This window comes from Castor canadensis, chromosome 1 (genome assembly GCF_047511655.1).
Source record: "Castor canadensis chromosome 1, mCasCan1.hap1v2, whole genome shotgun sequence".
Lineage (NCBI taxonomy): Eukaryota > Metazoa > Chordata > Mammalia > Rodentia > Castoridae > Castor > Castor canadensis.
In genome coordinates this window covers 72,205,364-72,229,834 of record NC_133386.1, presented here as the reverse complement: position 1 = coordinate 72,229,834, position 24,471 = coordinate 72,205,364, and the positions used below count along the sequence as shown (strand labels likewise).

At 40.4% G+C, this 24,471-nt stretch overlaps 2 protein-coding genes and 1 pseudogene across 10 annotated transcripts in view; 1 reads left to right on the top strand and 2 right to left on the bottom strand.

Annotated features, from left to right (window-relative positions):
* The window catches only part of Mdn1 (midasin AAA ATPase 1), a 148,067-nt gene extending 137,391 nt beyond the window's left edge, over positions 1–10,676 (bottom strand). For all 4 annotated transcript variants that reach the window (XR_012449601.1, XM_074078153.1, XM_074078160.1 and 1 more), the window contains exons 1-2: positions 10,408–10,676; positions 3,014–3,240 (exon numbers count right to left, since the gene is read on the bottom strand). Coding sequence is in view for 3 of the 4 variants with exons in the window: in XM_074078153.1 (XP_073934254.1) it covers positions 3,014–3,240; positions 10,408–10,509 (329 nt within the window). In the remaining variant the exon portion in view is untranslated. The remainder of the gene's footprint in view (positions 1–3,013; positions 3,241–10,407) is intronic.
* Positions 10,677–12,231: 1,555 nt separating this feature from the next.
* On the top strand, positions 12,232–14,633 carry LOC141424734 (ras-related protein Rab-11A pseudogene; annotated as a pseudogene).
* A 5,343-nt stretch (positions 14,634–19,976) lies between these two features.
* Casp8ap2 (caspase 8 associated protein 2) overlaps positions 19,977–24,471 on the bottom strand; it is a 36,419-nt gene continuing 31,924 nt past the window's right edge. For 3 of the 6 annotated variants that reach the window (XM_074078107.1, XM_074078131.1, XM_074078134.1), the window contains 2 exons: positions 23,987–24,039; positions 19,977–22,316 (listed from right to left, as the gene is read on the bottom strand). In XM_074078107.1, the coding sequence (XP_073934208.1) occupies positions 22,244–22,316; positions 23,987–24,039 (126 nt within the window). In that variant the 3' untranslated portion in view covers positions 19,977–22,243. Of the gene's footprint in view, positions 24,040–24,471 lie in introns of all 6 variants that reach the window. The other 3 variants (XM_074078116.1, XM_074078125.1, XM_020156362.2) reach the window with 3 other exon arrangements.

The window sequence follows — 24,471 nt, the reverse complement described above, 5'->3', positions numbered from 1 at the left end:
ACTCCTAAGGATCTGAGAACACAAAGAGAAAAATGCTAAAGCCACCTCATCCTAAGATTGTAACCAGTTTAAGTTCAGGAACCAGGACCACAGCAGGAGATACTTGACTCAGAGGCTGCAAAAATCTAAAGTGATTATAAGAGCAGAGGAACTTATCAGGGAAACACCACCCAGGTAAAAGAGAAGAGAGGACAGGGGGAACCTCCAGCATTTACTACTGAAAATGCACTCATTCTCACTATGAGCCAAAAACTGTGTTACTACCTGGAAATTCAAAACCACAGAAATAGTTAAAAATACAGAGGCACAAAGAAAAAAGGTCCAACTGAACCGTAAAGGATGACAAAGAGATCTCATGACAGCACGAAGAAAAAGGACACACCTTTCAGATGAAACAGCACCAAGAAAGAGTGGTACAAGCAAGCAACCACAAACAATGTGTGATAGCTGGAGAACAAAAAGATGTCATTGGCAGGAAATGAGGTGAAGAGGAAAGCAGGAGCCAAACTACATAAAATGTGGTAGGCAACAATAAGATGCTGAGACTTCACTGTACTCAAAAGTATTTCTCACACAAATATATTCTTCTATGGAAACTCTAAGAGACTCCATGAGAAATACTAGCATAAACTGAATTACACAGGCTTTCTTTATCTATATACTCAGATAAGGTTAGAGTGATCTTAGAATCTCTAGCTGTGCTAATCAATGAAAATCTTCCCTTGTACAAATCTAGTCTGTAAAGTCTGGGAGAGGTGTTTTATTTTTTCAAATCTCAACAACAAAAAAATCACAAGGCATACAAAGAAGGGAAACTCAGCCCAGTGTGTGTGTTGGAGGGAACTCTAGAGAGACAGGGGCTCAATGGTAGAGGCCCAAGGTTTACTTCTCAGGACCAAATCTTTCTATATCAGTAAACACCTTAAATGTTAATAGGTTCATGAATCAAATCAGATTAATGAATGGAGAAAAAATGAAATGCTGCCTACAAGAAATTTACTTTAGGATTAGAGGTGTGGATCAAGTGGTAGAGTGCCTATCTAGCAAGTGTAAAGCTTTAAGTTCAAATCCCAGCATACACATAAGCTGAAAATGAAAGAACAGGACAAAACATTCCATACAAATGATAACCAAGAGATAGCAGAGGGGTAGCTATCCTAACAGACAAAACCAACTTTAAATCAAAAACTGTTACGAGAAACACAGAACATTATGTAAGGACAAAAGGGTCAATTCACCAAGATGATGTAACAATTATAACAAATATTTATGTACCCAACATCAGAACACCTAAATATATGAAGCTAATTTTGACAGATTTGAAAGAAGAAATAGCAATACAATAACAGTAAGAGACTTTAATGTCCCGCCTCATATAAGTTGACCCAGAGACTGAGAATATACCCAATCCTTTTCTTACAAAATAGCTTAACTTTTGCCAGTAACAATAATTCCTGACTTCCAATAACTACCAACCTCCTTTTTTGTTTGTTTATTTATTTAGGCAGTACTGGAGTTTGAACTCAGGGCTTTGAACTTGCTAGGCAGGCACTCTACCGTTTCAGCCACACTCTAATAGGTTTTTAAACTGCTTTTGCTGAAAAGCACCAACTCCTTACTCAGGCCCACAGATTACCTAAAAGCAGGAGAAAAGCTTAGCATCTCTGTCTCCACTTTGTACCTATTGCACTTTGCTCTGAGCCCTTCTCTCCTTCAGCCACCTTGGGATCAAGGAAAGATAGGAGTGATTATTTTTAACTTACTGTATGATAGCACGTTTTATAAGCAACATTGTATCATTTTTGGAACAAGGTGGGAACAAAAAATAAAACACATTGCCTTGAAAAAAAGAAAAGAAGAAAAAAATATGACATTTGTCTCACATTCTTTTAATAACATAAAATTTGAAGCTTACGGAAAAACAGACCTAGTTAATCCATCACATTAATGATTACCAAATACAATCCTAAAGATTTCTGCCATAAAGGCTTAATAGAAGTGGGAGTTCAAGTTAGGACACCTCAATTCTATAACACAGAATGTTCCCCTTTCAAAAACAGCTCATACAGGGCTGGCAGTGGCTCAAGAGATATAGTTCCTGCCTAGCAACTGGGAGGCCCTGAGTTCAAACCCCAGTACCACCAAAAATAAATAAATAAATAATAAAAATAATTAGCTCCTGGTGCCCACAAGCCTTCATTCCTTATTCCCGAATATGAGAAGCAAAGATCACACGTACTGTGTTGATGATGAAGACTAATAAAACACTGGATAGAAGAGATGTTCCTACCAGTACAGAACAGTATTATTCCTGTGTAGACTGGAAGTTCTTTCTCTTCTCAACTTAAAACCCTTGACACTTACTAATTTTGCTGCCTGCCATGACTATTCTACACAGAATCCAGTTCTAACATAGTTCCACAGTGATTTGTAGACTGTGTGTGTGTGTGTGTGTGTGTGTGTGTGTGTGTGTGTGGCTGAGGACTGAACCCTGGGCCTTTCACATGCTAGGCAAGTGCTCTCGCACTTAGCTTCATACCTGCTCTATAATTTTTTTCCAGGTACTAGGAACTGAACCTGGGGCCTCATGCTTGGCACTCAAGTGTAATCCCAGCACTGGGAAGGCAGAGGCAGGAGGATATCCAGTTTGAAGTCAGCCTGAACTGCTGTCTCAAAAAGCAAAACAACATGAAAACATAGTGAACTGCTCATTGAATTGAGGGAATTAATTGATTCTGCTATGATTATTTTCATAAAGCACTAATAGTTATCTCTCTTCTTTCTGTATTTCCCTTCTCAACTCAGACTCTTACTTGCTTAGGAGAGAGGGGATTTCTTTTGCTGGTATTGATGTTTTTTGAGGTAAGATGTCACTATGTAGCCCAGGATGACCTTAAACTCACAAATGTCTTGCTCGGTCTCCGGAGTGCTAGAATTACAGGCATGAACCACCACACTCAGCCTTTGAGAAGGTTTTATCAACTCAAGAACTGTGAATAAAGCCACTACTCACGGGAGAATGTCAGGATGGTCACCAATGAGCCTGCTCATGGACACACAGAGACGTTCATGTAGATCATGGTTGACCTGGCCACCAGTTGTAATGGCCTCAGCATTCCTTTCTAGCAAATCCAAAAGGAGAGGGCGCAGCTGGCGGCCAATCAACACGGTATAGTCCTTATCCAGGAGCAACTGCGCTAAAATACTCAGGATACACTGGCGATCTTGAGGTGTCCATACCTGAGAGAAAAGCAAAACAAAATGTCCACGTGAACGAAATTTATTTGCATTCTTGGGAAAATAAGAGTGTTCTAGATTGGAATGAAAATATTCAACTTCCAAGTTTCACAAGTGAGCCAGGTTCCTATGGCTCATTCCTGTAATCCTAGCTACGCAGGAGGCAAAGATCAAGAGACTGTGATTCTAAGCCAGCCCCACAAATCGTTCTCAAGACCCTACCTCAAAAAATAACAACAACAAAAAAGGGTGGCAGAATGGCTCAAATGGCAGAGTGCCTGCCTAGCAAGTGTGAGGTCCTGAATTCAAATTCTAGCACCAAAAAAAAAAAAAAAGAAATCTACAAGTTTCTAAAGTGAGTTTTCTTATAAAACACAGTGGGATTTATATTATATTATATTATTTTATTTCTTTATTTTGCAAATAGATTAGAGTTAGTTTACTAATAAATTTCATTCTACCTAGGTTTGAGGTAAAAGGATTGATACTTGGGTTCTATTTTTCAGTTTCCCTGAAAAATAATCTGTGATGCAAGGTCTCAACACTTGGTCCATAGAATCACAAACCCCAGTGTACCTCTGGCTCCCTTACCCTTCTTAAGTGAGAAAATAAGAATTCTAGCTGGACACCATGGCTCTAGCTACTCAGGAGGTGGAGATCAGAAAGACTGCAGTTCAAGGCCAGCCCAAAGTTTTCAATACCCCCACTTCAACAGAAAAGCTGGGTGTTCCAGTGTGCTCCTATCATTCTGGCTACATGAGAAGCTTAAGTAGAAGGACTGTGATCCAGGCCAGCCCAGATAAAAACAATAAACAAAAAAACCCACAAAACCCTATCAGAAAAACAACTAAAGCAAAAAAGGCTGAAGAAGGGGCTCAAGTGGTACAGTGTCAGCTGGGAACCAGTGGCTCACACCTATAATCCTAGCTACTCAGGGTGCAGAATCCAGGAAGATGGCAATTCAAAGCTAGCCCAGGGCAAATAGTTCACAAGACCCTATTTCAAAAATACCCAACACAAAACTGGGCTGGCGCAGTGCTTCAAGTGGTATAGTGCCTGCCTAGCAAGCGTGAGGTCTTGAGTTCAAACCCCAGTACCACCAAATAAACAAATAAATAAATAAATAAGATAGACAGATAGATAGTATAGCACCTGCTGAGCAAGCTTGAGGCCGTGGGTTTAAACCCAGCATAGCAAAAAAAGAAGAAAAAAAAAAGGCTATCTTGAACCCAAGATAAATACCATATGCAAACAACTTTTCCTAATTTACCACTCAAAAAGAGAGTAAAAATGTAAGAGTTTTCAAAACTATAGAGTATTCTTTCACAAAAGCTTCTGATTCTGAATAAAATACTGATTGGGGGAAAATATTACCTTAACTGTTACCTTAAAATCAGTTTCTAAAGATTTGACTTCTGCTGGTTACATATAGGAGCCCAAATGAAGAAGTCCATAAAAATGGAGGCGAAGAGATTTAATAGACTCAGTCATGATCCAGAGGTATGCCTCTATGAATCATTTTCAATTCCCAAATGTTCCTATAAACAAGCCCTTTGAAGATATCACTTAAAATAATATAATGTGTGGTTATTTTGTAGAGAAAAAACACTTCTTTACAAAATGAGTGAAAACAAACCCAAATAGCCTACACAAATTGATAGCTGCAGAGTAAGAAAAAAAAAGGTCAGAGAACTTCTGATAATTTTTTTTCTTCAAATGGTAATGTGAAAAGTATTACAATAGGTAATTTTTTGTTGTTGTTTTTGGCCTAAACCTTCCCAGTGCTGGGATTACAGACATGTACAACCACACTTGGCTTAGTTTGATGAGTTTTGACAAAGGTACACACCCAGGTAAGCAACATTCCAATTAAAGTATATAACCAACATTTCCTCACCCCAGGCAAGCAATGATTGTTTTCCTGACCGGAGTTAGATTTGCCTATTTTAGAACTTCACATGAATGTGATCATTTAGTATGTGCCCCCTCTCTCTGGCACCCTTACTGGGGAGAGTGCTAACAGTCATCCACACAGTGTTTCCATCAATCCATTCTAGTTCATCACTAAGTGTTATATTGTTCAAATACACCACAGTTTGTTTATTCCTTCACATGCTGATGGATATTTTAAATTTAAATTTATCCCTAATTTTTTAACATAAAGCATTATTTTGGTTTGGACACAGGTCTTGCCATGTAGCCCAAGCCCAGCCTCAAACTGAAGATCCTCTGCCTTTACCTTCCCAGTGGTGGGTCTGCAAGCATCACCACCATGATAGGTTCCCAATTATTTTAAACACAGAAACACTACTAATGTTTACATATTTATCTAGTATCCTATGACCTTGCAAAATTCACTTTATTTTGAAGATTCCTTAAGATTTTTACATTAAAAATGATGCCTTAAGCAAAGTCTATTTATTTTTATTTATTAATTTAACTGATAAAAACACAAAATTATACACACATATGGAGTACCATGTGATGTTGCAATACACATATACAACTGGGCATGGTGATTATCCCCTTCAATCCCAGCCACTCGGGAGGCAGAGGCAGGAGGATTTCAAGTTCAAGGACAGGACAGGCAAAGTTAGTAAGACCCTATCTCAAAAACAAAATAAAAACAAAAAGAGCTGGGGGCATCACTCAAGTGGTACAGCACAGGCCCAGCAAGTGCAAGGCCCTCAGTTCAATCTTCAGTATTGCAAACAGAACATTTTAGTTAAAAAAATTCAGTAAAGGATACATGTATACATTGTGTGATGTTTAAATCTACTGTTTTATTTCTTACTTTTCCATAAAGAGTCTTTCTTTTTTTTGCCATATGGCACTGGTTAAGAATTCCAAAGCGCCAGTGGCTTACACCTGTAATCCTAGCTACATGGGAGACTGAGATCAGGAGGATCACAGTTCCAGGCCAGCTCGGGCAAAAAAATACCCTATCTACAAAATTACCCTATCTCCAGAGCAAAAAGGGCTGGAGGTATGACTCACGTTGGAGGAGCGTCTGCCCAGCAAGTGAGAAGCCCCGAGTTCAAACTCCAGCAGCACCCCCACCAAAAAAAAGTTGGTATCCTCCTTGTCTTCACACTAACTGTGCTCTGGTAATTTTTTTTAAAGATCATCATTCACAGCTTATAGAAACCTTGTTTTATTCCTAGCTTTTGTCTGTTTCTTTTCTTCCTTTTTTTTTTTTTGGTGGGATTGGGGTTTGAACTCAGGGCTTTAAGCTTGCGAAACAGGTGCTCTACCACTTCTCCAGTCCCGCTTTTGCTTATTTCTTCAGTGGGCTTTGACAGGTGGATAGACTTTTTTAAACCATGCTGTAAAAGCTGCAAAAGTATATCCATAAAACCATTCTGTTTTTTACACTGAGCATTCAATAAATTACATTAAATACTTAGCATTTTATTATAAAATAGGCTTTTATTGGATGATTTTGCTCAACTGCAGGTTAAAACAAACCGAGCAAGTTTAAGGTGAGCTAGACTAAGCTATGTAGCTAGGTTAGATATTAAATGCACTTTTGATTTATTTTCAACTGAACAATGGGTTAATCAGGAAATATCATAAATCAAGGAAAGCATCCATAACCAAAATATTACCACAGGCAATCTCTGAGTGAATTTTTTCCTTAATTGTATTAATTTTCCAGCACTGCCAAAATACAGTACCATAAAATGGATGGCCTGAAGCAACAGAATGTATTGCTATCAGGGCCATGTTCCCTCCCAAACCTGTAAGAAAGAACCATCCTTCCTTGCCTCTTCCTAGCTTCTGGTAGCAGCTGTTATCCCTGGCTTTTGGCTACATGACTTCCATTTTAGCCTCTGTCAAACCCACATGGCCATCTTCTCTGTCTGTCTCTGTCTTATACGACGTTACTCATATTGGATTAGGAATCTACCCAATAACCTCATCGTGCCTTTATTAAAATTGCAAACTACCCACCTCATCTCCATTTCCAAATAAGGTCACATTCAAAAGTAGTAGGTATCAGGACTTCTACATATATTTTTGGTAGATACAATTTTGTTCTTGTTTTGCAGAGCTGGGGACTGACCCCAGAGTCTAGCACAATTAGTTAGGCATTCCACCCTGAGCTACATCCCCAGCCCTGCTGGACACAATTTAATCAATAGCAACACTGGTGCTTTCTGGAATTTTCCAAATGTTCTGCCATGAACAACAGGATGATTTAATGAGATTAAAAAAAAAAAAAAAAAAAACCCACTGAGGCCAGGCATGGTGGCTCACACCTGCAATCCTGGCACTCAGGAGACTGAAACAGGAGGAGGACTGCAAATTCTAGGCTGGACTGGGCTACATAGTGAGAGGGTGAGGGAGGGAGAGACCAAGGGAGGAAAAGTGGGTACTAGCAGGAGCTCTTAATCCTTACTGTTTAGAAGCCTGAGTCAAGAAGATGGCTTGAGCCCAGGAGTTCCTGGTCAATATGGGCAACATGGCGAGATCCTGTCTCAAAAAATACATATAAATTTTAAAAAAGAAAAAGTAATAAATGATTTATTAAAATCCATAAAGGTTAAATGCCAGAATTTAGATGCCAGCAGCCTAGACTGTGAGCATTTGCGGGTGGGAGGAAGGTTATAAGAAAAGTACATAATCAAGTTTCCCCTGCAGCCCCAAGGTCCTTCAAGCCGAAGAATCTAGGATCCCATCAGCTAGCCTGAGGTTGTAGCAACAGCAAAGCAGGGAATGTTAAGGATTTACTTCTCAAAACTTGTGGCTACTCCAGTAGCGTTCAGGTAACTGGATTCTTGGGAAATTCTGCCTTTCCTTTGTAATGCTAGACCTACTAGGAAAAGAAAAGGGCTGCATTCCTCATGGCTACCCCTTTCTATGTTCTCATGTCTCAAGTTTCTGTGAAGTTTGAATGGGCTTTTATGTAGGTGGTTGAGAAACAGGCAAGAATGAGGGACACTGAAAGACGCTGATTAAGCTATCAAATAGAGGGAAAAAAATTTTTTTTTTGTGGAAAAGGGGTTTGAACTCAGGGCCTCACACTTGTTAAGCAGCTCTATCATGCGAGTCATTACACCAGCCCTTTTTTGTATTGGGTAGTTTCGAGATAGGATGTTAAGAACTATTTACCTTGGCTGGCCTTGAACCTCTATCCCACCTATCTCTGTCTCATTAGTAGCTCAGATTACAGGTGTGAGCCCCCTGTGTCCAGCAGAAAAAAAGACATTTTTAAGGTGGTCCAGCTCTTCTCTTCCCACTAAAACTATTAACCAATTCAGTTCCTTTGCTATAATGACTAACACAGTCATTCAGATTTCCCAAAGTTGCCAAAAGTAGCCCGGGAAAATAGAAAACCTTTTCAGATCTGTATGATTGCGCATTTACTGTATTGAGATATATGGAAACGTATATATCAGATCCAATTACTAACTATCCAGTTAAGCCTTCCACACCAGACTTAACTAAAAGTGTCAGACAAATTTTTCTTTGCAATTTTATCTTAGCTAGATTTTTTACAATTACAGTTATCAAACACGTATTTGAGCTGAAAAGACAATACCTAAAGTGCGTTATAAAACCCAAACAATCAACTGGGCAGTGGTGGCTCAGACATGTAATCCTAGCTGTTCAATTATTACCCAAAATGGAAAGAAATCAACTGAAGGAACACATCTGAGATTGGACAGAATTTGACAATGTGAGACAAAGGGAAGAGAAGCGATTATATCCCTAACTCCTTAATTTAACTGAACTTTCTAGTTCAGCAGCAATACTATACAATTTTTAGAATCTAGGAGTGGTTCTTACACATCACTGTGTCAAATCCTACCTAATAAAAACGCTGTAGGCCATTTTCACACCACTCTCGAAACAAACTTTTTTTTCCCCTTGCGTGCTGGGAATTGAACTCTGGGTCTGGTGAATGCTAAAATGTACTCTACCACTGAGCTACACCCCCAACCCCATAAACATCAATTATACATACAATTACTATTGTAGGGAGTCCACCCCCACTACATAAATCAAGAGCCTTTCACAAGTTCAGCACATCTGACTCAATTATCTCCTTCCTTAGCCAACCCACAAAAAACCATTTCTCTCCAGACAGTGCATTGTGCTACTGAGTTCCTTTACTGCAATTTTGCTAAGGGGACCGCAGGCCAGAAATCCAGGTGACATAACTCACGTCTGTTTGTTTTTCATGTTCAATCTGTTATCGCCATACAAAAATGCCTCTTGATTAAGGGCGTGATTCAGTGGCAGAGCAGCGGGAAGCCCTGGACTCAATCCCCAGTATGCGTACACACACAACACCCACCCAAAACAGGTGGGTATGTGGGGGGAGAATAAGTAATGCCTCTCCTTGTGAGTTCCCTGCCGCTCCAAGCCACTCAGGTCCCTCCTCTTACCCAATATACTGATGTTGCTTCCTAAGCAATGGTCTAGATATGCACTTCTAACTGAATGAACTCAATCAAAATTAAAAACACATCTACTCTCAAGAAGCCTTCGGCCATTGACGGTGGGAAATCATAAGATAGGAAATTAAAACGCAACGTGGGAGGATGACTAGAAAGCGTCAACTCAGGCAGAGTCAGTGAAGGGCTTTTAAAAGCCAAAGACCCATTTCCCAGAAAATTCTAGCTCACCTCCTAATTCCCGTGGTTCGTGTCAAAGTTAGCACTAGCTGTCTTGCTTTGTCCTTCAGTTGCTTTGTATGTTTATGAACTAGTTTCCAAAAATAGATGGTAAATTCCTTTAGGGCTAAGACTACCACGGATTTCTTTTTCTTTCTCTTTCTCCTCGGAGCCACTCAGTGACTTAGGTACAGTAGGAAAGCAATCCAAGGGCGGAACAGGGGTGGCGGACCACGCTCACGTAGGAAACACACGTGAGGGGCACAAACGCAGCCCAGACTTAAAAACTCCCCCCATCTCCTTCGGAAGGCTGGGCTGGCGCTGCAGAGGGGGCGAGGCGGCGCGGGGACAGGAACGCGACCCCTAGAAGCAAATAAAGCTCCTGCCCACGGTCTCTGACAAGCGCGGGCGCCCCCGCCTCCCACCACCGCGAAGTGGCAGAGCTACGAAACGCCGCTCCGGTCCCTGCAAGCAGCGAGACATGCGGAGGTGCGCAAGGCGGGGGGGGGGGGGGAGAAGGGGAGGGGGGAGGGGGCCCCTTCCTCACCTGCTTGGTCAAGAACCTATCCAGCTCGCTGCGGCTCTTCTCGTTCTTGGCAGCGATTAACTTAAGCGGCGCGGCCGCCACCTCCAGTAGAAGGTGCTCCATGGACAGGGACCCCGGTCCTGGACGACCAGAGGGCTCACCGCTTCGTGCTAAAAGCCTCGGGGTTGCGGCTGTTCCAGACCCCGAAACACTACCGACTACGCCCCCAGGAAAAGGGGCCGCCAAAAGCCGGCGAGCTGCAGCACACGTGGTGAAGCACGCGGCGTTGCGCGTCATCAGCACGCGACGGCGACGGCGCGCACTACAAGCCCCGCCCCGAGTCGACGGAAATGCCTACGTCACTACCGCGCCTGTTGTGGGAGCAGAAAGGATTTTGGAAGCTTAGGTGCTTGATAGTTGAGCTCAAGCGCAGTGAGTGAACCGCAGAAACAGATTTTGCTAGGCAGGTAGAGGACTTGCGGGACGTGCAGCGGCTTCCCTCTGCATCAACACAAAAAGATCAGAAGTGAAAGAAAAGCAGATTCGCCTTCCAGGACTCTAGTTTGCGGAAATGCATCCATAATGAGACAAACACAGCCCTGAAGCATACTTAATATAAATCTTGGAACTAATTTTTCAATTGGGAATTTTAAAAAGTATGGTGCACACATTAAAGAATATTCTGAGGCCATTAAGCTACTCGAGACTGTAATCAAGCTCTATCTAAATCCTTCTGACAGATGGGAAAAAGCTACAAATCATACTTCCAACTCTCCAATTGCTGGGAGTCTTCCCAAACTTCCCCCCCCGCCCCCCGCCGCCCCTCCTTCTCTCCCCTCTTCCCTCGCTTCCAGGCAGAATCTGTTCTGCTCTTATCTCCAATTTTGTTGAAGAGAAAACATAAGCAATAATAAGACAAAGCGGTTTTGCTAGTTGAGATAAGGATAACTGTACGGAGAGGTTCCTAGTCTTGCTTCCATGGACAAATGTGTTATATCCCAAGTTGATTCATCTCTAACCGACCTTTACACTAGTTCCTGATCCCCTTCTCATATTGACCTCTCTCGCTTTAAGGTTTCTGTATTAGTTCCTCTGTAGTGGGGACATCAAATACTTTTGTTTTGGGTTTCTTACCTATCCCCATACCTCCGGTGTATGCTTTCCCCTTATCATGTGACCCAAGTCCATCCCCATTGCTGTATTTGCCCTAGGTCTAAATTCCGCATATGAGGGAGAATATACGATTTTTTAGTCTTCTGAGCCTGGCTAACCTCGCTCAGAATGATGTTCTCTAGTTCTATCCATTTACTTGCGAATGATAAGATTTCATTCTTCTTCATGGCTGAGTAAAATTCCATTGTGTATAAATACACATTTTCTTAATCCATTCATCAGTAGTGGAGCATCTTGGTTGTTTCCATAATTTGGCTATTGTGAATAGCGCTGCAATAAACATGGGTGTGCAGGTGCCTCTGGAATAGCCTGTGTAGCATTTCGTTGGGTACATTCCCAGGAGTGGGATTGCTGGATCATATGGCAGATCTATGTTTAGATTTTTAAGAAGCCTCCAAATTTTTTTCCAGAGTGGTTGCACTAGCTTGCATGCCCACCAGCAGTGTACGAGGGTTCTTTTCCCCCACAACCTCGCCAACACTTCCAACAACAATCTTACACAGGAGCAACACTGTGCTCTCCACCTCATTTAACTCACTGCCCATTAAAATACCCCAATTTTTGGTATCTACCTAAATCAAACTATGGACATTGATTCCTGTCATAAAGGTTTTCTTACCCTCCTAATCAGTCCTCCCCAATTATGTGTGGGAATATAATCCCTGTCACTAAGTTTCAATTTGGGAATACAAGTTTAATGATACCATCAACCTCTCATCCTATTCAGCATGCCTCAAACCCGTGCAGGCCTTGGTCTACTGCCACCTACCCTGTTACCCACACAAAATTTTAAGACTCCCTCTGGGCTTATGTCAACATTACCTTACATCTTTGCATTCCCCCATCTGAAGGATTCAATTTTCTTTGTGGATCATCATCCTTTCTTTACATGCCCCCTAATTGAGTAGGCATCTGCACCCTAGTAGGTCATGCCAATCATCAAAATCCACCCCTCTGCAATTCCCCTCCCTGTCTGTGATCTGCCTAGACAAATAAAAGAGGACTTATCAGTGCCTTAGTACTCTTGGCCTCCCTCATAGAAAACTGCCTGGAACTGGTCCCTCCTAAGTTTGAGTGCGGTGGTGAGGGATGTAAGGCTCCCCCAATTCAAACAAACCTAAACTACTCCATTTTGTAAAGGACTCCATTTTGTCTGGCAGGAAGGCTGTTCTGTTTTGCAGAAACTTTTTCTGCACTCAAATGGAATCCCACTTGCATCTTATTGACAATAAAATCCAACCACCTGATGTCATAGGATTGTACAGGGAGCACCAGAAAAATGGGGACCCAGGATGACGAGTGCCACTACCTATTCAAAGTGCTCATGGGCAACTCTGGAGTGGGCATGAGCAACTTGCTGTCATGCTTCACCTCCAGTGAGTTCAGCCTGGAGAGCAAGAGCACCATTGGTGTGTAGTCTGCAATGCACAGCATCCAGGTGGCAACCATCAAGGGGCAGATCTGGGAAACAGCTGGCCAAAAGCACTATGGTGCCATCACCTCCTCATGGTGAGGTGAGCACACTGCTGGTGTGCAACATGGGCAAGCACCAACATATGAGAATGTGAAGCACTGGCTGAAGGAGCTGCAGAACCACAAGGACAGCAACATTGTCATCATGCTGGTAGGCAACAAGAGTGACCTGCACCACCTGCAGGTCATGCCTACTGATGAGACCCAACTCTTTGAAGAAAGGAACTTGTATTCCTAGTGGACATCAGTGTGACAGAAACCCAACAAGCTACAGTGCTGCCAGAACCTGTGACTGCCTTGCGCTTCCATCCAGTGTGTATGCATGTCATCAGCCTGCCTCTCACCAGTGCCCTCCCAACCCCTCCATCCCTCACGATTGGCTGGCTCCCACCTTCCCAGTAGCTCTGGGCCAGCCAGCCTGGCCCAGGAAGAGCAGGAGTGGCACCTCCTGTCCTGCATCAGGAAAGCTAGAAGACCCTGCTGTGCACCTGATCTCCTTGGGTCCCTGTGAGCATCTTGATAAAGTGGGGAGGTGGGAAGGATGAACAGGGCTGGCCTGAGGCAAGGAGGATGAGTGGACAGAGCCAGCTTCTCCTGTTTTCCACAGCAGATTCCACAGTAATGTTACCTCCCTCCTTCTCTGGCCAGCTGGCCCGGCATCCCCACCCAGGACCCTTTCCAGGACTCCCAAAGAGCCAGGTAGCAGGGATTGTGTAGGCAGACACTCCAGGTTCCGCATCGTGCTCCACACACAGCCAGCACCAGCACGGCTTCTGACTCCAGGACCTTTGACTCCTGCTCTGGCCTGCTGATTTATGCTGGAAGAAACCCCTTGCTCCCTCTTGCCCCCTCCTCTGCACCCAGCACTCTCTCCCTGCCTTCCTCCTATAAGGGGAGCAATGAGAGGTGACTCCATTTTGGATGACAGCAGCACTTTAAGAGTAAACATCTAAAGAGGAGAGGGAAACAACAGACTTCTCAGAGAAATGACAAGCACCTTACCAAAACAACAAAATGAGCTGCACAATGTGGATAGTGGACCCCAAGGCCACAATGACTTGAGTAGACTTTCAAGGCCAGGACAAGCTGACTAGACCCTTCTGGAATGTCCAATTTGATAAGGAGAGGGACGGACAGGTGGTCGAATTTAATGAGAAGTTGACTAGGTTCTAACCAATCACAAATGTAGTTTCAAGGTAAAACAGTTGGACCTAAGCCAGCTAGTGCCCTACATCATCTCCTAGATTTCAACCATTGTTTGGCTTAGCTCTTTCACTAAGTCCCAGTCATCAGGGTGCTTTTGCTATCCTTTCAATAAACTTTGTGCTTGCTTTACTGGTCTGGTGCCTTCAATCATCAACTTCCACAGAACATGAACTCAGGAAACAATCCAGTATCACTCCCTTCTTTGTCTTGTCTCCCTGTCTGGTCAAGACCCTGTTTGCAGTACCTCCATGTTTTGAATATACAACCCTCTCATGGCCTTTGGTTTTGGTTATTGTAGAGAAACACAGATTCTTTACACGTTTTTTAAGATTTATGACACACAAAAAAAGTAAGCGTTGTACACAGTAACAACTACCCTAGCAAAACACTGAGAATTTGACCACTACAACTGCTTCCTGGAACAGCCAGCTGAAGCAAAAAAGACATCGGTAATACATTCCTTCTGCATCTTAAATGCTTATAAACCCCAGCTCTAACCTCATTCTAGGTTAATACTTCTTGTATCTGGCCCATTTATGAGTCTGGAAAGTAAATAAATCTTTGCTTCTAACTCAATTCCTGTTTTTCTGTGAAATTGTTCACACCCTGTGCACCAGCCTCAGACCCCTAATAAGAGTACAGAAAATTAAAAATGTATTTCTACAAGCTGGCACCAGTGGCTCACGCCTGTAATCCTAGCTATTCAGGAGGCAGAGATCAGGAGGATTGCAGGCAAATAGTTCACAACACCCTATCTTGAAAAAAACCCTTCACAACAAAGGGCTGGTGGAGTGGCTCAACCTTTAGGCTCTGAGTTCAAACCCCAGTACTAAAAATAAAAAAACAGTATTAATATGAAGGTCATGAACATGCCAAACCAATAAATGACAAAGTCAACCTACTCGTTGTGTTGGGAGGGTATGACTGCAAAGAGCCTGAGGGAAACTCCTAAGGAGATGGACAAATTTCATTGTTTTCATCTGGACCAGTGGTTATGTGACATGTGCAGATCTGCAACAAGAAGCTATAGTATGATTCAACCTTTTCAAAGTATGTTTGTTTTTTTTTTTTTCAATTTACACAGGGGTCTTGCAATGTAGCCCAGGCTGGTCTGTAATTCCTAATCCTTTCCTGCCTCAGCCTCCCCAGTACTAGACTTAGGAGTGTACCACCGCCCAGCTCAAAGTGATTTCACTTTGAATTTTTGGCCTAGGTTTTGAAGAGGAGAGGGAGAGGGGGGAAAGAAGGGAAAGAGGAAAGGGAGTGGGATTCCAAGGGGAGAGAGAAACTGGTATGTACTAAACGGGGGTATAACTCAGTGGGTAGAGCACTTGTGTATGAGTCCCTGGGTTCAGTCCCCACTTGAAAAAAATCAGAATGTTAAGAAAGATTAAAAAACTTAACATCACTAAAAGTTGGAAATCAACTGGAGAATTACTTCCAGTCTAGAATTAATGCCCTGTTAGCTATAAATTAAATTGTGACATTTCACAAGAAATGAAAGGTTTCAAAAAATGTAGCTGTGGCTGAGGGGAGAATAGTGTCTGAGGCGTGGGTTCAATTCCCAGCATCAAAAAAGAAAAATGAAAAAAAAAAGCAACTCTGTGGCTATAATGCACTCATGCATCCATTCATTCTCAGGATTCTTTTGAAAGAGGTGGCTCTTTATAAGAGGGCATAAACGAGGACTGGGGACCTAGGAAACAAAATTTAGCACACAAAAAGTAAAAATCCCCAGGATAACAGTGAAGGGAAATCTCAAGATTTTTAGCTGAGCAGTTGCAAGATTAACAACACTGGGCTGACACTGAATATCCAAACTACAGTAACTTTTTTGGTGGTGAAGATCAAACCCAAAGCCTCCTTTATGCTAAATACTCTGCCACTGACCTACATCCCTGGCCAAAGAACAAGGATTTTTTGGGTTTTTTTTTTTTTTCCAGCTTTCCTATTCTCAATCCCAGCAAAAGCTATGTTGAATCTATGGTGTTACCAGCAGGCTCAACATACACAGAAACATACGGGAACAGAAAGGCTATAGAGCACAAGCATAGCAAAGAAAGACAAAAGATACAGAAAGAGGCAGGCAGGGCAAGAACTCCACCACCTCCACTGCATTTGTGCTAATAAATGGCACCAATATTTGAGTCTGGGTATGTAGTTTACTGGTAGACTATGTGCTTAGCATGTGTGAGGACCTGGGCTCGGTCCCTAGCACCAGCACCAACTAAAGAAAAAAGTGCAAATATTTATCATGCCGCTTCATTCGCACCTGTGATATAAACTCCCTGGGGGTACCAGGGGCTGTGGGTTCTCTGTGCAGCTATAAAACACCTAGAATTATGAAAGCTGACATGCTAAGGACAAAGTATTCATAAGAGGGTGGCAACAAGGGAATTTGGAGTTCACAAAAAGAGGTGCTACTAAAACCAGGCCCATTGGCATACCCCTAAAAGGCAGAGTAAGAGGATCTTGAGTTCAAGGCCAGCCCAGGCAAAAAGCAAGACCCTGTCTCAAATGCAAAATAAAAACAAAAAGGGCATAGCTCAAGTGGTAGAGCAACTGTCTAGCATGCATGAGCTCTAGGTTCAATCCCTAATACAGGGGAGGAAAAGGGTCACAAAAATAAACACACCATTGAGAGAAAAACAGAACAGCAAAAAAAAAAAAAAAAATTTTTTTTTGTAGTACTGTGGTTTGAACTCAGAGCCTACACCTTGAGCCACTTCACCAGCCTTTTTGTGATGGGTTTTTGAGATAAGGTTGCATGAATTATTTACCCAGGCTGGCTTCGAACCTTGATCCTCTAGATCTCTGCCTCCTGAGTAGCAAAGATTACAGGCATAAGCCACCTACACAAGGCTTAGCAGAATCTCAATTCAAGCAGTAGTGTGTTGTAGTGGTACATGTCTGTGATCCCAGCATTCGGGAGGTGGAGGTAGGAGGATTGAGAGTTTGAGGCCATCTGGGCTACACAGTAGTTGAGAGCCTATCTCAAAAAACAAAATAAAAGTTTCAATTTATAAAATAGATAAATCAGGGCCTTCATTACCACTGGAGATGTTGCATGACAGGAGCTGCATTTGGGCCAATGAATGATCTTAGACTAAGACTGAAGGCAATCCAGAACATGATCCAAAGCAAGAAAGGCAAGGATTTTAAACATGGTGATGAGGCATGGGGCACTTTGCACTAGGTTCCCCTTTGTTCTATAGTGCATTTTATATTATCACAGAGAATATTCAAGGCACAGAAGATGACAGCAATACAGTGGCAACTGGAACCATGACAGGCATGCTGTGTAAATGCACAGGTGGTCTGGCAAGACTAACATTTCCAGTCTCTATGCTGGGAGCACATGAAAGGATCCTTGCTCTGAAGATTCTGTCAACTTACCAACAGCACTTCAATACTCATCCGAATTGGTAAATCAGTCTGGATTTACTTTTCTCATCTATCTACAATTATTTTGAAAATATGGAGATTCTGATCTGCAATGAAGATCATGGATAGACAACCATTGCTGGCACTCCTTCTTGCCCTTAGTGAATTGGGACTTCGTGGCTCACTGAACAATGTGGTTCTTCACTCCTCTGGAGATGATCTTGCACTTGTTCTCTCTCTTACCCCCTGAAAGGGAAAATTACTTACTCCCAGAATTCAAGTCATGCTACTGTAGATACTTTATCACCAAGTTTGTTCATTTAATGACCTGAAACTGTAATGTTGTCCTCTACTCCAAAGCAAGGCTGAAAATAGAAACAAAATTATGTAACTGGATATTTATTAAGTCTTATATAATAATTTGCTTAAATCCATCCTTGGGTCAAAATACTTACTGTTCTTTCAGGAGGTGAAGATAAGAGGATCATGGTTCAAGGCCAGTTGAGGCAAAAAGTTAGATAACATCTCAACATATAAACCAGGCATGGTGATTGCTTTTGTAATCCCAGCTACATGGGAAGCATAGGTAGGAAGTTCAAAGTCCCAGGCTGACCTGGTTAAAAAATAACCTAAAGCAAAAAGGACTACAGGTGTGGCTCTAGTTGTAGAGCACTTGCTGAGTGAGAAAAAGGCCAAATTCAAACCACAGTACTGCCAAAATGGTGCGTATGTGTTCACATATTGACTGCTCTCTCCTGAAACAAACAGGAGTGATTTTTGCTACTTGTAAGCTGTCAGATGAATACTATCTCAATATTGCAATATACATCAATACTGGGGTATTTTTATACAGTGAAGCAAGAGCTTTTCAACAAAACAAAACCATTCAACTTTAAGTGAAAGAAATTCTGATACAGCTACAACATGGGTGAACCTATTATGCCAGGTAGAACAAGCAAGACACGCAAGGACAAATGTTTGATTCTACTTATATGAAGCATGTAGGCATATTCATAAAGATAGGAAATAGAATAGCGGTTGCCAGGAGCTGGATCAAGAGGGAAGTAGGGAGCTACCTTTTTTTTAAATCATTTTGGGGATCGAACCGAGGGCCTCATGCATGCTATGCAAGTGTTTACTACTGAGCTACAGTCTAAGCTCTGTGAGTTATTTTGTAAGAGTTTCCATTTGGGAAGATTAAGAGGATCTAAAGAGAGATGGTGGTTATGATCAATGAACAATGTGAATGCACCTGTACACATTACTACTAAACTCTACATCAAAAATGAGTTACAAGCTGAACCCCCAGTGGCTCAAGCCTGTAATCCTAGCTACTTGGGAGGCTGAGATCTCGGAAGATCAAGGTTTGAGACCAGCCTGGGGAAATAGTTCACAAGACCCCATTTTCAAAATAACCAGAGCAAAATGGACTGGGAGAGTGGCTCTAGCAGTAGCGTGCCTGTTTGCAAGCAAACTCCAGTCCCAACACGTACACACACACAAAATTACATGTGATTTTCTATTATAGTCACTGTAATTTTTTTCAAACTACCATACAGCACCATTTATTACAGCCCAATTTGGGGCTATTATGTCTATGTCTATGACAAAAGAATAAATAAATTGTAGTGTATTTATACTGAAATATATACAGTGGGGTCAGTGATAGAGAGCACGTGCCTAACACATAGGCAATTCCTGGGTTCAATCCCCAGGACCACAAACAAACAAAAAAAAAAAGAAAAAACAATATATACAGCCATTAGAATATACTATTGAAACACTCAACACAGGCATGAGTCTCATACTACTGAACAAAATGAGTTACACAAGGGTAGATACCATATGATTCCATTCCAAAGTTCAAAAACTCACCTACGGTAACATAAATTAACAATAGTGTGTATCTGTAAAAGGAAGGATTATGACTAGGAAAGGAAGGAAGGACACCATGGAAAGTGGTAATGTTCTCATTTGTGACCTGGATGGTGTTATACAAGTTGTCACTTTATGGAAATTCACTGAGCAATTTTTTTGTGCATTTTTCAATATGAGTGTCATACTTCAATTTAAGAGATTTAATTTTGGGGGTCAGGTGTGGTGGCACATGCATGTAATCCCAGCTACTTGGGAGGTGAAGAAAGGAGGATGATTAGAGGCCAGCCAAGGCAAAAGTTGGCAAGATTCTATCTCAAAAACAAGCCAAGCATGGTGATATTACACCTGTAATCCCAGCTACACTGAAGGCAGTTAGGAGGATCATGATCTGAGACCAACTTGGGCAAAGATAGCACAAGACTACATGTAGGAAGAAAAATGGGAAAAAAAACAACTGAAAAAAAAAAAAAAAAGACTTGAAGTGTGGCTCAAGCACTAGACAGCTTGCCATCAAGCATAAGGCTCTAAATTCACTCCCCAGTGCTACCAAAAAATTCAAATTTATTTATTTGAATTTTTTGTGATACTGAGGATTGAACCCCTGGCCTCACAATGCTCTACCTACCAAGCTACATCCACAGCCCAGGTTCAATATTTTTATATCTACATCTTCACCCTAATAGACAAGGACTTGAGCTTCCACATTTTCATGACTTCCTCCACACTACATCATGCTGATAGTCTAAATTTTAAATTCTAGCTTATTGTGGATATATCCTTAAAAAAAAATCTTTCTCCTAAATATTTTACCAAGGCATCTGACCATTAAATTATTTCCTAGCTTATATAGTATCTCCTAGAACTAGAAAATTTCAATGTGTACCTTTGAGTAGTAACTTTTTTGAGCCCATACTTGCCTTGAACTCACAATCTTCCTGTGTTAGTCTCCCAAGTGTTGGGATCATAGGTGTGTGCCACCACGCCCAGCTTTATTGTTAATGTTTTTAAGTCCTCATATTGGAAGGATAACTTAAACAGAAATAAATTTTCAACCCAGGAATTTAAAAAATTTTTCTCATCTCTGATATTCTTCAATTTCAATGTTGTTCTAGATGTATTTCTCTCAATTAACAGTGTGGCCCTTTCTCTTTCCATTTATAATTTTTCTACACCTCTTTTATTATTTGAACATTGGTATATTACTTGTCTTCCATCTCAGTTAAATTTGCTTTCCTTTTTTTTTTTTTTTCTTTTATTTCCTATTTATCTTTTTTCTGGGAGTTTCTCAGCCTGATTTTCCAACTCACTAATTCATTATTTATCTGTGTATATTTTATTTTTACATCATTCCATTGTTTTTTATTTTAACCATAATATCACATTATTTATTATTCTTACATTAGAGTATTTTTCTTTCAATGTTTATTAGCTTCATTTTAGGTTCTGAATATAACCCAATTGGTTGTTTTCTTTTGAGGCAGCAGCATCTCTTAGTCATCATTTCACCTTGTTTATGAACTCATTTACAGGATAACAGCATGCACTGGACAGTGACTGACAGCCAGGCCTCTCATCTGCATTGGAACTTCCAAGAGAGGAAAAAGGGGCAAGCCCTACAATGAAGAGGCCCTGCACTACAAAACCAAAGTTTATTCGTCCAGTTTATTTTCTACCAAGAAATCATTTAGGTAGGGCTTCCTCTTTGGACACTCTGGGAGAAATGGCAATTAGAAAAGGCAATTGCTAGCTAGAGTTTATGGCCTAGCATGCAACACACGACTACCATGAGACTGGAGGACTAGTCAATCAGTCCTTACACTGGTTTTTTCCCAAATCTTCAGTCCTTTTGTGTTGCCCTAATTTTCTTTGTGAGGATACTGTACTGTGAGAAAGCAAGCAATGGCAACAGGTTTTCTTTAATGAATCTACCCACAGCCAGCCACTCCCTCAAACAAGTAACACTTCAAAATAGGTCCCATGTCCCTTGGGAGTTTTACATTTTTAAGTTATCTAAATATGATAGAAGAAACATTCTATTAAAAATATAACAGAACTTTACATGTTTTTATTATACATTACTGTTATTGAAAGCAAACTTTATACAAAATGCTTTATACAGATAAAAAAAAAATCCTTGGATAGGCAAAGCCATGTATGTATGTGCATACCCACAAGACACATACACTTATATTTTACATCATTATAATTATACATATTTACAAGTACACTATTTAAATTATTTTACAATTTACCAAAATGAGAAGCAATTATAAAAACAAACAAGAATGAATGAAAACTTGAACTAAATAGTTGTTTAAAATACTATAAAACTATTTTTAAAAATCTAGAAGTCATTTCATTGAATATCAAAAGGTTTCAATACTGTATTATTGTTGCTTTCATTTTGATAGCAACTTCTAATATGTTTAAAAATAAATATTTTGACCAATAACAGGAAAGTAGCAGACTGATGACTGTAATAAGATGAACATGCTGACCTGAGATTATAGTCAGCAAGCAATGACAAATGTCAGAAATGAGACAAAACCTCCCTCTAGTTCCCCATTTAAAACACGAGGAATGGAAGCTTCTGAGTAGTATGAAATATCAATTAAAATTCCAAGGAATTCAGCAACTTATCTGTAATGTAAGAAAATGCTAAAGTTATAATTACATTTTTGTGATACAAGCATTTTTATAAGTGTTACCTTCTGCCGGGCACTGGTGATATATACCTGTAATCCTAGTTACTCAGGAGACAGAGGTCAGGAGAATCATGTTTCAAAGCCATCCCTGGGCATATAGTTCGTGAGACCCTATCTCAAAAAAAAAAAAAAAGCCATCACAAAAAGAGGGCTGGCAGAGTGGCTCCGTCATTAAGAGCACCTGCCTAGCAAGTGTGGGGCCCTGAGCTCAAACCCCTGTGCTTCCAAGGAAAAAAAAAAAAGCATTACCGCACTTAGACAATACTAGTGTTAAAGAACTAACTTCTCAAGAATCAGTTTGGTAACTATTGTTACACTCATTTTTTTAAGAACTTAATGACACTATACTACTTCAGGGGAATAAAATAACCCACAGTATGTGCAACAATGAAGAAACATAAAAAACATAAAAGGTTTCTAAAAAACCCTCAAATACTCAAATATTACATTCATCAAAAGATTTTAGATTAGTAAAAAAATTAGTAAATTTAAAAAATAATTCTTAAACACTCGTTATCATTTTTTGTTAGATTAATAAGGTTAATTTTCTTTTCAAATTTTTTATTTATTTTATTTATTTATTTTTTTTGAGATTAAGGTCTTGCTATATAGCCCAGGCAGCCTTGCAATCCTTCTGCCTCAGGTTTCAAAGTGCTGTGAGTATAGACAGACATTCACCACCATACCTAGCTAAGGTTAATTTCTTAAAGGCAGCAAAACTCATGCCTTACACTACTTTAAAAAAGTTCTTTAGAATAAGCTTTTTCTTCAAATTGTCTATTATTCAATCTTACATTCTGATAAAAACAGAAATTGAATTTCACAGCAAATTTGTATGTGTATTTTGAAGATCTCAGAAATAAATCAGTTGCTTTGTAAGGACATGGAAAATAACAAATTAAAAAACAGTAGAGGCTAGAAATTGGGGATTAATACCTCAAAAATACTTAGAACCCTTCACACTATGATCTATGTCCAAATATTGTTTCTATTCAGATTTACCCCAAACTTAAGATTGGATGCTTCAGAGCTTGTGTCTGCCTGCCTAGCAATCTCAAGTTCAACCACAGTATCACCAAAAAAAAAAAAGTAAAGATAAAAAAGACTGGATGTTTTGTATACAAATAATTTTGATCACAAATCAATTAAAAATGTGATACAGGGCTGGAGGTGTGGCTTGAGCAGTAAAATGCCTACCTAGCAAGTGCAAAGCCTGTAAATTCAAACCCAGTATCATCCCAAAAAAAAAAAAAGATTAAAAGAAACAAACTGAGAAAACATGTCTGTGGACATTATTAATAACCTGGTATGATAAATCCTGTCATCTATTTAGACAACAATAGACTTCATGTTTATGAACACATTTTGTATTTAAAGTATTCGCCAATCCTAATTAAAAAAAAAAAGTAAGAAATACTACATTACAACAACTACACAGACTTCACTGGTTACAAAACATACTGCTATTCAAGAATATTTTATTTTTCTTTATGTATAAAAAATATATTATTAACCATCAATTGGATTCTCCCCACATTAGCCTCATCAGCAATTAGAAAGTTGAGGAGAGTTCCATGCTGACTTGAATTGCAGCAGGCTCACTCTAGTGCAGGTGAGGTAATCTTACGTGCCTGCAACCATCTTCCAACTTGTCTTTTACTAAAGCAGGAACTCAACTGGATGTCTCTCACCCACTTCTCAGATATTCAGTGACTAACAGGCCATTAACTGCACAATGGTCATTTACTATACTAGTCTTCTGTGATGGAACTGTCAACTACCTGCACTTTGACTTCTCAAAGAGCTTCTTTAGTTGCTGGAATCTCTCTGAAACCTGAAAAATTAAAAATGATGATAAATATCTTTTTTCACCTTTGGTGAATACTTTCACAAAACATCTACAAGCAAAAGTCATCCTCATTGATAAAGAAAGGAAGTAATGTTTAGAAAATGAAGTATCTTACTACTAAGGTGATTGCTTTCTTTAACTTTTCAATACTAAATCTTATTAAGTAAGGAAACGTAACTACCAAATTCCCTGAGATACAAAATAAATGGTAAGATACAGGGGGAAAAAAAAATCAGAATAATTCCTATCATACTTCTTCTATAGTCACTATTTAATAGTCCTATAATAAGCAACATCTTTAAACAAGTTAATAAATATCTATGTATCTTAAGATGTTGTAAATTAAATCTGGAGCTGGGGTACAGCTCAATGGTGGAGTGCTTGCCAAGCATGGACATGGCCCTGGGTTCAATCCCC